Source organism: Naegleria gruberi, assembly GCF_000004985.1.
Source record: "Naegleria gruberi genomic scaffold NAEGRscaffold_7, whole genome shotgun sequence".
Lineage (NCBI taxonomy): Eukaryota > Heterolobosea > Eutetramitea > Acrasida > Naegleriidae > Naegleria > Naegleria gruberi.
The window spans coordinates 79,968-94,432 of NW_003163320.1; the positions used below are offsets into that span (position 1 = coordinate 79,968).

Sequence of the window (14,465 nt, forward strand, 5' to 3'; positions counted from 1 at the left end):
TAAATTAACCTCCAAGTTATTATTTTGATGATATTTATGATGGCACGGAACTGTTGAAAGCAATTATGTTACTATCACTTATCACGATACGGGTAAATGGCCACGTTTGACTTGAAGCTAACAATGTGATAATTTATAGTAACTATTATCAATTTGTTGTGGCTGCATTAAAAACGATTAGGTTGCAGATTTTTTTTTAATTTTTTTTGCTTTTTATTTTTGGAGGGAAATGGTGTTAGATATTAGTTGAAAGTTTATAGGGGTCCATCTTCGATTGAAAACGATACTTTGTTTGTACCTGTTAAAATCAAATCTGATCTGTGATGATTGTCAATATCCAACATGTCTCTATACCATCATATGAAAAAGAGAGTATGTGGTGGAAGAGTGATTTGGTACACTTGCTCTTCGATATCGATCTTGTAGAGTTGTTTTCAACTTTAATACACAAATCATTATCATCTTGATCATAGTAATTGGACTGTACCCATCAAAAGAAGTTAATTGTATGACCCTATAATGCCAATAAAGCGGATGAGCATTGACAATTATTAATAAATATAATCACTTGTTTTTGTTGATGGAAATTTGATGATGAAATATTTTTAATCACACAAAAATATTTTACTTCACACCAGTTATACATCCAACTAAAGATCTATTTGATCAACAATAAGAATGGCAAATAAAAGATGTTAGAATATATACAATCTTTATTATTCAAATACAAATTGGTACATCTAGAAAACTATTCAAAGTTAAATAATTGTTTTTCTCCCGAGAAATGAAGAAGGTTCTCCACATATTTGCTGCCTCTTGGGGAGTATAGATAACCTGCAACCAATACGTTATCTATAGAGGGGGTGGAAGGAATTTCAATTTGTTCACGGACAGCAAAAAAAGCATTGAATTCTGACATTTTTTAATTAATAAAAACACAATGGATTTACAACGAAATAAGGCCATTGTTTAGTGATGTATCTATTGGCTTAGGAACTTTGAAAGTTGTAAACTGTTTGAAACGTGAAGTTAAAATGGACCAAATAGATATGGGTGTTTTATACAACAGGTTTTTAAGGGCAAAATATCTGTTTGGAAATGAAACACTAAACTTGCAAATAAACCTAATTGGTAAATTGGTGATTTCAATTGGGAGTATGAAAACACGAATAGTAATTTCATGGAGAGTGAACGATCTTCTTTATTGATTTTGTTGATTCACAGACACAGACTCGAAGAAATTGGTATGTTTCAATATACACTGTTAATATGTACAATTTACAAGAAATCGTCTCTGATATTTAAGAGTAATACATCTATATGAGAACAGAAGAAAAATATAGTAGTAAATTGGCTGCCAACACACGGTACACACAAATTCATCAAATGATGATCAATAGGTTTTTTATTAAATTATAAATATCAAAAATTGTTTGAAAGACTTCGTTCTAAGTAGATTCAAGGCGATACTTTATAGGATCTGTTTGAATGGTGTTAGACTGTGTATTTAAACAACATAATAGCTGATAATATTGGCTCCGAATTTCTATGGATCATTGGATCATCATGATGAATAAATTTTTGCAATCCACAAAACTTTCTTTTTTATTTCCGATAAATGTTTCTAGTACCGTAATAACAGCAACGATGACAAAACTTGACAATAATTGATCAAAACTTGATAAATAGGACTGTAATAACAACACGATAGAACAATGGAATAAAACTTTTAATTAATATTATTTATACACAATTGTTATTGAGTGTGTACAAATTCGGAAGCAAAAACAGATTAAACAGATTGAATGACAAGAAAGATATGAAACAACGTTACTTTTATTAATCTTCTTCATAATTAAAAACCACAGGAAGGATACCAATTTCCTCAAATTGACAGTAGTCAATTTCATTCAGCAAACATTGGTAAAATAACCCAACGTTTGCTAATTCCCTATCAATTTTCAAAAAAGTTACAACATGAGCAGCCAATATGTTGTAATATTCAATGATTCTCCTTTCATTTGGTCTTCTTGCAAGTACCGAGAGATTCTTATCGTGATCAAAAAAAATGTTGTCTTTTGACAACTGGAGAGAATGATCACAAGAGTGACAAAATCCACTGAAGAAGCAGAAAGGGCAGGGTGTCATGTTGTTGAGTATTTTTTGTTGTATGGAATGTTCAGTGTCGCACGTTTGAGCACCGTTTGAATTTACCGAAAACGCTTGTTTGTAAAAATGAAAATTCGTTTGACGAAGTAATCAGTTAGTGGAAAACTCTCTCGCTGTTTTTGTCTGTTGTCTATCAGATTTTAGTTAATAGTAAATATTGTTTATAATAATGATCAAAGAAAGCAAGCAAACTGTAATAAGACAAACATGCAAGCAAGACAACACGTTGTTGCTCGAATTCCTAACCATTCAATAGCAAGGAAGAAACAAAGCATACCCGTTTTCAAATTGATATTACTTATTTAAACAACAATGATCAAAATTGCTCCTTTTCAACTTATTTCAGTAAGATTTTTTTTTTCTAGCTTTTTTTCCATAAAAATTTTTTTTTTAACCATTAAGCAAAACTTTTTCCTTATTCCATTGAACACCTTATGGCTTTGGCGGTTATTCGTTAAAAATTGAAGGAATTAATGTGATGAAGATATAGCTGCTGTTGAATGTATTTTGAATTTCACAGTAGAGAGTGCATTGTAATGATTCATAAAAGAATTGATGATTTCTACTCATGCGTTACCCAATAAATTTATTAGGATCAATAAACACCTAAATCAAAGAGGTTTGAGAATTCTGACAAGAGCAGTAACAATCTACTAATCTGAATCCATTTCTAATTATTTATTCCAAATAATTTTTTTGATTCCTCCTTCTTGAATTGTACAGTGCGGTCATTTACTATTCATTACCCGTAGTGATAATCAGCAAACGAAAAAAAACTAAACTTTCCAAATATAATAACAATCGGGATTTTCAATAGAACTCACTCATGGCAAAGAAGTGTCTTTAGGACAATTATTTGGAATAAACCACTCAGCATTACTCTGTTATGGATTCTTTTCATAATCAAAAAAAACGAAACTCCTCATGAAAGCCACTTCAAGCAGCACTGATTTAGTGATTTCACCTTCAACCAATTCAACAAATATTCTGACAACAGTTTCTTCTTCACAAGATGTCGCAACATTCATTGAAATGACACCAACCTCTCCAACCAGTATTGTAAAACAAAGCAATTACTCAACTGGAATACAAAAAAGAGATTCTCTTCATAAATCTGTAACTGGAAAGAGTTTACCATCCTCCATGAAAACGCCAATGACCAGTTCGGTGACTGGTTTTCATTCAAAAACCTTCAAAATTTACACTTGTTGCGGAGTATTGGAATTGAACTGTCTCAAGTTGACCAGTTTTGCTGCACTTGGTATTAGTATCTTTGCCTTTCTGTGTCTAATCATTATCATTTCCATTAACTTTTCCATTGTAAACTTGCTTCATACCAAGCTCAATCATTTGGACACTTCAGGAACCTTTGACAGAGATTTAATGATTTTGGCATGTCGAGTTTCTGTCACTAATCAATATAACAGAAGTCTATCATTGGAATATGCCAAATTATATAGTGAATATTCTGATAGATATTACGAATCTTTGAATAATTTGGTTGCGAATGTGCCTCCTGAAATACTTTACTGGAATCAACATGGCATGTCAAGAGAAGATGTCAAATCAAGAAGAGCTGTCAAACAGGAACTTGCCATGATTGAATTAGTCAAGAGTGGCAATTATTCAAGTGCAATTTCAATTTTAGATTCAAGTCAATATAAGGAATTACTCACTGGATATCAAGACGAAGTTCAAAGTATTTTTGATTATGTTGAGAGTTTGAAACAAGAAAATTCTGATTTGGATTTGGCAACGACTACCACTTCATTGATTATTATTTGTGTTTCACTTGTTGTAGTGATTCCTGTATTGTTGGTATTTGTCATGTTGAGTATTCGAAAGGATAATTCGAAAGAGAAACAATTGAGACTTGTTAGAAAGTATATGATTATGGACACTATCAATGATGTGAAATTATCCGAACAATTCAAAGAGTTTTGTAAACAAGAGAGAAGTGAAGATAACTTTGTGCTATTGGAAAAAATCAACGAATATAAGAAACTGTGCGAAAGAAGTTATGATATTCAGGTGTTTTTATACGATACAGACATTTTGAGTAGCTCAGCTTCCTCATCTACCTCAAGTACAGACGATTCTTCCAAAAAGAAGAATAAGAAAGGTTTCTCTGAAAAGGATGTAGTAGAAATTGAAAAGAAAAAGTTTGAAATTGCATTCGAAATCTTTACCGATTTTCTCGATGTTACTGGTGATAGATCAGTGAACATTAGCAAGCACTTGGCAGATTTTGTCAAACAACACTTGGATTTCTTTGCTAAAGGAGAGAATGAGTCCATGCCAGAGAATTTATTCGAAACAATTGAATGTGAAATGTGTGTCTTGATGATGGACACGCATCATAGATTCAAGCAGTTCATTGAAACTCAATTAAGAGAAAAGAAGATGAAAATTCGTTCCGTTCACATTGTTTCAATAAAGAAGTAATGCTATGTAAATTTTGTACTGTTGTTGGACAAGTGAAAGCTCTGATGGAAACCTGTTAAATCTGAATTTAATATTTCTAGTCTTAAAAAAGTTACGCCGTAAGGGAGTCGAACCCTTGACCTTCAGCGTGTAAAGCTGACGATCTAACCAACTGATCTAACGGCGCTTGATGAAGCAAAAGAAAGAATTAAGGAGCAGTGTTGATAATTACCAGTTTACATGTTGGCCAACTCTGATTTTTAACAATTCAATGCATACCATACTGTACTTTGAGTTTATTGAGAATCCCTTTTAACAAACAAAAATGGAAACAGATTACAGTCATTACAACGTTTCCAGGCATCAATTTTGAAAATAATTGATTTTCGATGAAAGGGACCATGGTCTAGTGGTATGATTCTCGCTTTGGGTGCGAGAGGCCGTGGGTTCGATTCCCACTGGTCCCCATTTCCTTTTTAAATTGCAATTGTAATTTCCTTTCTTTGGAATTGAAACAGTTTGAATGCAAAATCTTGGTGCGATTCCCACTGGTCCCCAATCCATTTTATTTTGTTCTACATTATCTATTTATCAAAATTGGTATGAGTATACCACTCACCAAATGATTAGAATTAAAAGGAAAACTACCAATAGAGAATCGAATTAGTGGGAATGATTCATACATATTCACCCTTTTCGAGCTTCCTTTTCACACTCAAATTCAAATTATCAACAAATGTCAAAAGGTGAAATACATTTCTTGAATTTCAGCTCCTTCACTCATCAGCGACAACACTTTCCAATTCGACTTCTCATAAACGACATTCCTTGTATCTAAAAGCGCGCAACGAAACTAACACTCAAAACAAAGTACATGCGCTCATTCCTTCTTCTTACCATTTAAATTGCATCACCATTTCGCTCAACATTTTGAAAAAAACAAGACAACAATATCACTGAGACAAATCTCAATAACAACAACAACAATACTAGTTTTACATCTAGTTTTTGAAAAAAGAACAGAAACAATATGGCTATTAGCACAAATTTAAAGAATCTCGTTCAAAAGTTGCCACTGGTTGGTCAACATGCTCAACATGCATTGGATGATCTTGGTATTGGTGGTGGAAATCATCAAGAAAAGAGAAAGTCACAAGCCAAAATTGTCATTATTGGTTTGGAAAATTCAGGAAAATCAAGTATTCTCTCCAAACTTAGAAAGATGAAGAAACAATTGTGGAACAAGTTGAAGAAACAAAAGAATGAATTGCCAGAAACTAATCCAACTCTTGGTTTCAATGTTGATATGTTCAAGTATCATGACACTTCATTTACTTGCTTTGAAATTGGTGGAAAGTTCTTGAAAACTAAACAATTGGCAAAACATTACTTTGAAAATAATCATGCAGTGATTTTTGTGATTGATTCAACTGACAGAAATAAGATTCAAGAAGCTAGAGATACTATTCATTCAGTAATGCAAGATCCACTCCTTTCTGGTTGTAAATTATTAGTCTTGGCTAATAAGCAAGATTTATCCGAATCTATGGAAATGGACGAAATGGTCAAACAATTGAAATTGAACGATATCAAACAAAAATGGAATATTTATGCAACAAGTGCCAAGAATGGAATGGGATTATTTGCAAGCTTTGATTGGATTTCTTTGGCCGATTAAGAATTTCACAAATTTCCACAAACAAATCCTTCGATTATGGAATTGTAATTTGGCCTTAAACTCTGCAAATCAAGAAAACTCGAAATTATTCAGGAAATTATCAAAACAACAACTTGATACCAAAAATTGATATGCAAATCAATTCATCAATCATTTCAATTACCTTAAAAACGAATAAATCATGAAATTGTAACAATTCTCAAAATGTTTAGTTCTTTGTTTGAAAAGGAGTTCAAAAACTTCCTTATCTATTTCCTATCGATCAATTTCCATTCTTAATATTCCTTCCTTCCATTCAATATTCCAAAATATTAAATAATCTTTAAAAATATTTAAAAATTTTGTAAGAAAAAATAGCTCGTCATCAACATCACCCGACTTTTATGGAAACTCTGCAAAATAATCAATCATCAGAGTTGGGATAAAGTTCTGGAATGGACCATTCCCCATAGATATTGTGTTCAACATTTCCCTCTCTCGTTCAAATTCCTTTTATTATTTTGATGATGATGAATTTTAATATTACACTAATTGAAAAAGAAGGAGAACACAGGTCGGATCATAGATGAAGAATCAATCAGGACCAGTAGCTACCATAGTAGGGCTGATACTACTTTCAACCTCCTCCTCTCCGAGTCATAATTACAAATCTATTAATTATTATTATAAGAGTTTGATAATTTATTTAATATTTACGATTTTTCAAAGTTTAATAACAGTACATGCCCAACAAACATTTCCACCAACGTTAAATTATCAAGGCTATCAACTACTCCTTTCCAAGAATCAACTCCTCATCAGAGCAACTACCTCCACTCTACTCACTTCCAATAATTTGGGAGCAAGTCTTTCATCACCATCCGAAATTCAAGGTGGTTTTGTCATTCAGAATACTGTGTTTTATGTACAGAATGTTATTGGAGGAAGTTTTGAATTGGTAACTACCACTACTAGTGGTACAAATAGTTCGAGTGTTGTTACATCCTTTTCTTCAGAGGCTATTCAACAGGGAAGAGTTTACTTTGTGCCAAATGTTGGATTGGATATTAATTTGAAACCTTCGTATAGTGTTTGGGCTCAAGGCTTGTTGGTCAATTCATCTACCTTACTTAGTGTTGCATTGTTAAATAGTACAACAATTTCGAGTGCTCAAGTGACCTTTACGAGATGGAATACAGGATTGATTGGAGCTCCAAAACCAGTTGTGTTCAATAGGTCAAATTCAACTCACGTCATTATTGAAGTGAACATGTTCAAGAGAAATATCGATGGACCTCCAGCTTCTTCCTTTATGGTTGGTCTAGCCAACAGTGCTACTTGTACCAGTGATTATAATACTGTATTGAACTCTCTGTCTGATGGTTTTGTAAAAAGTGCAGAGACTGAAACGTATCAGACCTTTGTCCTCATTCAGACAATTGCTGCTCACTTGGCCAATCCAAATGTTGTCAAGATTTCTAAGGGAATTTACATTGATGTTAGGGTTTCTGTATTTATGACTTATATGATTACAAATCCAGGCAGTTCATGTCAGAGAATTCAATATACGGAAGATTTAATTACTCAAGCCAATTTGATAGCTCAACAGAATGGTAATTCTAATACTCCTCAAATGAGTCTCACTCCAACACGATTGATAGTTTCAGATTCGAGTCAGTTGCTACTTTCACTTCTTCTCACTGTTACTGGTTTGAATACTGCAAATTTATTCAATTGGCAACTCACTGGTCCTAAAGCATTCACTCTCAATTATCCAATTTTGGCTGATGTCCAAGGAGATACCAAATATTGGCAATTTTCATTCGCATCCAACTCTGTATCAGATGGTGAGGATTTTAGTGGAACGTATACATTTAAATTCGAGGCACAAGTGAGTGGTGAAGCTACATCAAAATTTTACCAGCTCTCAATTACTCTGCAATATTCTATACCAGATGGTGAAGGTGTTTCAGGAGGAGGTGGATTACCATTCGACACTGAAATTAACACTTATTATGATAATAATTTTGGTACAAATCAACCCCAGACTCAGATCAAGAAGACACAGCAAGCATTTATCAAAGTTTCCACAGTGCTCATTTCAACATCGTTGGGTACTGTCTCACCAATTCCAAGTTCAAAACAAATTGCGCCATACAACATATTTATTTGTTGCACCAAGAATTTCCAGGCAATGCCATCCAATCAATGTAGACAATACGATGCAACCGTCATGACCTACCAGAAACAGCTGATGATCAATGGAACGATAAGTTCAGACTCTGATGTTGTTTCTAAATTCAAACTGAAATCTCCAGAGACTATTAAAGGAATCACAGATTGGGGTACTCTCAGACACATTTATGCATTCAGTATGTATATGACTGCTCTTGTAACAGGAGTGGATAAGAGATGCTATCTTGCCATAGATACCTATTTGGTGAATGCTGACCTACCAGTTCTTAGAGGTTTGCAAGCTAACACTCTCTCTGCAGCCTCTAACATTTCTACCTCAACCAGAGCTTTTGATTTGATTGAAGTGATTGCTGCAACTTCATCCTCCAAGAAACCACAAAAGAGTGTGCATGCATCTGCATCGAAAAAGAACGGATTTGGCTCTGTGGACTACATTTGTGATAGCAGTGCTCCATCTACCATGAGGTATAATTACCACATTGTAGTTGTGATAATCTTTACTTTGATATTGGTAAACGTTATCACTTAATAAATTAGTCAGTTACTACTTTATTCCTTTGGTTAAGCAATGCTATGCAACAGCGGTAAAGCAAAGCCAATCGTTCCTCAGAATCAAGAGCACAATTTTGAAAATCCAAACAATCAGGATATTTCTCGTAGAACGTTTTGCAATGTTCTTCAAATGGCACACCATTGATTTGGATGCATTTGATAGCAAATTCAAATGCATCCCATTTTTCTTTAGTGATTCTGTTTGAATCAGTAATTATATCTGTGCATAAATCCTCTATTGTTGAAGCTCCCAAAATTGAAGGTTTGAAACATTTGACAGCAGTTTCTAGGATTCTTTCAAATTCCGAACTATTAGCATACCAATAAATAAATAATGTTCTAATAGTCGACCTAACATGCTCTGCATAATAACTTATATCTCTATTTTTCTCATTCAATTTTTCCATCAACTTTTCCAAATCAAATGGCCCATATTCCTCATAGAAATCCTTAAAATAATACATAATATTGCAATTGTAGGTTTTAAAAAACGATTCCACAAAATGTGAAGGTCCTACAAGTCCTTCAAAATATTCTAGCTCGTAAGGATCAAAATCGTTCACCAATTTGATTAATTTCATTGGATTTGCCTGTCTAAAAGTATAAGTATGCAAAATTCTCTTAATATCTGTCATATTTATCAATCCATGTTTGTATAACTCTTCTATTAACTCATAATCATTGACATTTCTGCATATTAAAAAAAGAATATTCTCTGAGAATAGTTCCATCTTGTCCACTTTCACAATCTCACAATATTTTCTTACAAATTCAAAGTTAAGATATGATGATGATTCACTTAAGTGGACAAGTCTGTTATTATGTCTATAACCAAAATTCTTCGTGCAACTGTCAAATATTTTGACGGACAAACCAGGATAAATAATTTCCATACAATTAAACCAACATTCCAATCCCAGCAGAGAACTTGCAATATGATGGAGAGGTATTTGAAGTTTGGATATGTCATTTGATTTTTCTACATTTCCATCAATGGAAATATATTCTTGGATGAATTTCAATAATTTTTCTTCGTCTTTGTGAATGACAATGTAATTAGCCAGCGAGTAATCATCCATTATCGGTTTGAATTTGTTGATAAATTCGATCGAATCATCGTATGTGAGTTCAGAAATAGCAACATTGAATATGGATTTTGAGAAACGTTTCCAATAGTCTTGAGCTCTCAATCCTTCCATCACTCTGCCATCTTTTGTGAATTTCTTGGCATGCGACAAGAAATATTGGGCTATAACTCCCGTGTGTATATATTCTACAACACTGGGTTGAAAATCTTTTGAGATTTCTTCTAATCCTTTGCTCATCATTAATGAAAAATTAGCATTCAAAGCAGACGGAATCAATTTCTTAAATCTCGTTCCAAAAACTGTTGATCTTTCCATTTCATCCTCGTCTCTATCCATAAACTCCATAAACGAATGCTTGTTCACCTTCTTTTCATTCAAAATCTGAGTAGTGTGAAACTTTCTCGTCACATCCGCAAGATTCCTATAAATTTTGTATTGTGTAGAGTTTTTAGCACAAGATTCCATCATCTTTTCATAATAATCAATTTTTAATAGCAACCAATTGGATAGCAGTGTTTTCCAGACCATTTCAAACCGATCCAATTGATACCAATTTTTACAAGTCAACACACAGGATAGACCGTCCTTCAAACCAATATATTCCATCACGTGAAAGAGAGTGTCCGGGTGAAGTTCATGTTGTGGCATTTTTTTTTTCTGTTGTAAATGATTTCTTCCACTGGTCAACCCAAAACCAATGCAAATTGTCTGCATCTAAAATTGCTTATAATTGAGTTGGTGGCGAGGAGGTCTCTGGAGTGAAGAGAGTATTTATAAAGTTATTCCTATTACTGGGAAGAGAATTTGAAAGCAGTTCTTCATTGCTGATGATTGAAGAGGGCGAGTTGAGTGTTGAAAGATAATAGGGCGATATTGGTGTTGTTGATTGCTTTGATTGATTTGCCAGTTTGAGGACACCACTATTGGTAGAAGATTTTGGTTCCTTGTAGGTTGAAACTGTGGTTATAGTATCAGTTTCTTGTTGTTTCTTTTTCATTTCGAATGAAATATTGTCAAGTGGTCCAAATGCAAACGTTACCAGAAGGCACAATATTCCAATAGATACTTTGTGGATAATAGAGGAAGCAAGAAGGATTTTGGCTGGAGAGAATATAATTTTCAACATTAGTATTATATTTGAAATAATATTCAAGAGTGAAGTTAATAATTGTCCTATTGAAAGTGCAATCAATTTACGACAAGCTGTTTTTCTCTCCTTAGAGATGGGTCTATTTTCTGGCAAGAGTTTCCTTACCAGAGCCCCTACGCTTACTACATTCAAAATTGTGAAATATAACATTCCTAATGAAACAAATAATCCTAATGTAGAACTGACAGTCTCGGCCTGTTCACTTATCAAGATGGTCATTGCTGTTTCTGCATATCTTAGCATGAATAGTGTGCATACAGTTACAATAAAGAGCAGCAGTAAAATGTTTAGAATAATCACAAGAGAAATACTCGAAATTTTGACAAACTTTCCCCAAGTTTGATTCATTCGATTTTTCCTCATCCAAGATTGTGTCTTATTGAAATAAATATTGTAAATTATCTTTGCTATGGTAGCCTGACTGTTCATACACAGAGTTACAGAAATCATCATGCCAGACGTTTCAAAGGCATGAAAAAATGTCCAAAACCAACCCTGCATTGCAGTGATTAATCCAACCGTGTATGTTATTCCAAAACATTGAAAAACTATTTGATTAAGACAAATAAGTATCAATAGAATGTACAACAATCTCTTATTAAATACCATATGCTTCCACTTTGATACAAGTAGAAATCCCATCGGCAATAGAAGAACCATAAAGAAGAGAAGACCTGTAATATGCACTCCGAGAATTCCATAAATACAATCGTCGATTGATGATGGTTGTATCATTACGGAGCTATTGAATCCATATTGTGATGAATTAAAGAATGAAGAAGATAATGATGATGATGGCGGTTGTGGCAAATTGATAGAAATCAACATTAAATTTCTTTTTAAAATTCTTTTTAATTTGATTTGTACTAATATTGACAAAAAACTTACAGAGATATTGACTGGTAGTGAAGACCTCAAATTATAAGAAAAATAATATCAAAAAGCACATGCTACCCGCGCGGATCGAACGCACATCTTCTTACTCCCGATAAGCAAGACGCCCTACCATTAGACCAGAGCAGCTAACGAATAATTTCTAAAAATAGGTGGATACTTCATTCAAGCATTAAGATACTCCATCAAAAAGAAAAACCACAGTGGAACTGTGTTGTGCTCCAATAATTTGGAGCTAATCTCAATATAGGGAACTGTGTGTGTAGCCAATCGATTGTAGAGTCTTTGATTTGTAATCTTGTATTCTGAACTGTGATCTGACTGCATACCAACAATGGCCATGATACATGAGGGGACTAACTTTCTAACCTGCTCTATAAAGAAACGAATATTTAGTAAGGTGGCTTTGCTTGTCAAGTCAAAAGCAATGATGCAATATTTGGAATCATTCAAAAAAGAATTTCTTGGTACGTATATTTGTTCTCCTCCTGCCCAGTCCCATAATGCAATGTTCAAGCTTTCAGTCTGATTCAATTGTGTTGACAAATTGAAAACTGAGACAGTACAACCAATGGTTGGTAAATACTTTTGGTGTGGTTTGAATTTTGAAACATCTAAGGATTTACAAAATGTTGTCTTGCCAACTGCACCACAGCCCAAAACACAACACTTTGCCAACTTGATATCCTTCCACTTGGAAAAGGTTTCATCGGTGAGTGAAAATTTTCTAACTCTAAGGAGAGCTGCTTCCTCTTCCACAATCTTCTTACCACTATTCTTCAGGAAGGATTTGTAAACTTGAAATTGTTTCATCAAACTCTCGAATAATAATAAATCATCGGGTTGATGAGTCTTATCTGCCACTGTGGATGATGATGAAGAATTATCATCCTCTTTCAAATTCAAGACAATGTGTTGCCATAGACCCTTTTCACTCCACTCCTTCTCACACTCCTTCAACATGTTCATAACATATTGTTGAAAGCAAAATTCGTAGAATCCAACTTTTTCTGCAGCCAAGTCTAGGAAGGATTCTGAAGTTGGTGGCTTATTCTCTTCAAAATCATCATCACCATCCTCTTGATATTTCATCAATGCTAGCCAATATAAATCACTCTCTGTATAATTAATACTAATATTCAATGATGTCTTATGGTTCTGCAACTTGATGATTTTCCTTTGGATATACTCTTCGACAAGTCTTCGGGAAAGCTTACAACACTTGGAGATGCCAAAAAACAAATCCAAAGGATTGAGAAACTCCAATATTGAAAACAACCATACATCATTATTAATTCCCATCAATTCGTGTTGTTCATCCTTTTCCTCGTTGTCGGCTTTTATTCTTAAGCTTGATTCTGTATTGTTCTTGTTATTCATCCTCCTATTTTTTAATGCAAGCTTGAAGGTTGTGGATTTTAAGAGGAGGTGTGAGATTGCCAAGTTGTTGTTGGTGTTACATGGAGTGTTGATGAAGAATTCTTTTTTGTTGAATTGTTTCTTCTTTTTCACCGCCAAACTAACCGTTAGACCGGTTATTAAATATTTTAATTTTTAAAATAAAAAAAATGTAAATGTATCATCACTTCCTAATGGAAGTAATACTTCAATTGTCATTGAGCGGATAGTTTGCTCATACCGCACGACAATGCAAATAACAAAGAAGAAAAAATGTTGATGATCCTATTGGTGGCCTTGATGGTCATTGTTATTTCTCTGATGATCAACATTGCCTTCAAACTTTATAATAATTATAAGAAGGGTATGTTGTTTTTTCTTTTCAAAATTTAATGATGATTAATTTTACCAAAATCGATTGGTTACCACAGTTGCTCATATTCCTGGTACTTTTCAATTGACATTTACTCCGTGGAGAATTCCTTTAATTTCACCTGTTTGGTATTTGGGAAATGTTGGTACAATTGTTGATGATGTTAGAAAGTATGGTGATGCTGAGAATAAAATCATGAGAATTACTTATCCTGATGCTAATATGGTGCTAGTTTCTGATCCAGACATGTTGAAAGAGTTCTACCTGACCAAGGGAAATACATTTGACAAGTCGAGTTATGTCTATGACATGTTCAATGTTTATGGAGAGAGTATCTTGTCAGCTAAAGATACCGAAACATGGAGAAAGCATTTCAAGTAAGTTTTACAATTTTTTACAACAATTTGTGTAATTAACTGATTATAGAGTTGTTTCACCTGCATTCTCTCCAAAGAATTTGCAATACATGTGTAAGGTTTGCATTGACAGTTCAAAATTATTATTCAACAGATGGGAATCAAAATTGAAAGGAAAGGAATATTTCATATTGGATTTAGGTGATTT

General features: G+C 33.6%; 4 protein-coding genes and 3 non-coding genes across 7 annotated transcripts; 4 read left to right on the forward strand and 3 right to left on the reverse strand.

Annotated features, from left to right (window-relative positions):
- Window positions 1-3,087: 3,087 nt before the first annotated feature.
- NAEGRDRAFT_78455 (uncharacterized protein) lies at window positions 3,088-4,622 on the forward strand. The gene has a single exon (XM_002680963.1). It carries the CDS (start codon window positions 3,094-3,096, stop codon window positions 4,612-4,614), a length of 1,521 nt encoding a protein of 506 aa, XP_002681009.1. The 5' UTR covers window positions 3,088-3,093; the 3' UTR covers window positions 4,615-4,622.
- An 84-nt stretch (window positions 4,623-4,706) lies between these two features.
- Window positions 4,707-4,780, reverse strand: NAEGRDRAFT_t126. Its single transcript has one exon. It is a non-coding gene; the product is annotated as a tRNA-Val (tRNA).
- A 208-nt stretch (window positions 4,781-4,988) lies between these two features.
- On the forward strand, window positions 4,989-5,060 carry NAEGRDRAFT_t106. The gene has a single exon. It is a non-coding gene; the product is annotated as a tRNA-Pro (tRNA).
- Window positions 5,061-5,623: 563 nt separating this feature from the next.
- NAEGRDRAFT_30841 (ARF/SAR family small GTPase) lies at window positions 5,624-6,271 on the forward strand (the record flags this gene model as incomplete). Its single annotated transcript, XM_002680964.1, has 1 exon — window positions 5,624-6,271. The coding sequence occupies one exon, from the start codon at window positions 5,624-5,626 to the stop codon at window positions 6,269-6,271; it is 648 nt and encodes a 215-aa protein (XP_002681010.1).
- A 565-nt stretch (window positions 6,272-6,836) lies between these two features.
- NAEGRDRAFT_63511 (uncharacterized protein) lies at window positions 6,837-8,975 on the forward strand (the record flags this gene model as incomplete). Its single annotated transcript, XM_002680965.1, has 1 exon — window positions 6,837-8,975. One exon carries the CDS (start codon window positions 6,837-6,839, stop codon window positions 8,973-8,975), a length of 2,139 nt encoding a protein of 712 aa, XP_002681011.1.
- Window positions 8,976-12,184: 3,209 nt separating this feature from the next.
- On the reverse strand, window positions 12,185-12,259 carry NAEGRDRAFT_t125. Its single transcript has one exon. It is a non-coding gene; the product is annotated as a tRNA-Asp (tRNA).
- Window positions 12,260-12,295: 36 nt separating this feature from the next.
- NAEGRDRAFT_63512 (rab family small GTPase) lies at window positions 12,296-13,222 on the reverse strand (the record flags this gene model as incomplete). Its single annotated transcript, XM_002681121.1, has 1 exon — window positions 12,296-13,222. One exon carries the CDS (start codon window positions 13,220-13,222, stop codon window positions 12,296-12,298), a length of 927 nt encoding a protein of 308 aa, XP_002681167.1.
- Between the last annotated feature and the right edge of the window lie 1,243 nt (window positions 13,223-14,465).

What these genes read in the sequence shown, in the direction of transcription:
- NAEGRDRAFT_78455 (XM_002680963.1), top strand. Translation starts at nt 3,094, where the DNA reads ATGAAAGCCACTTCAAGCAGCACTGATTTAGTGATTTCACCTTCAACC.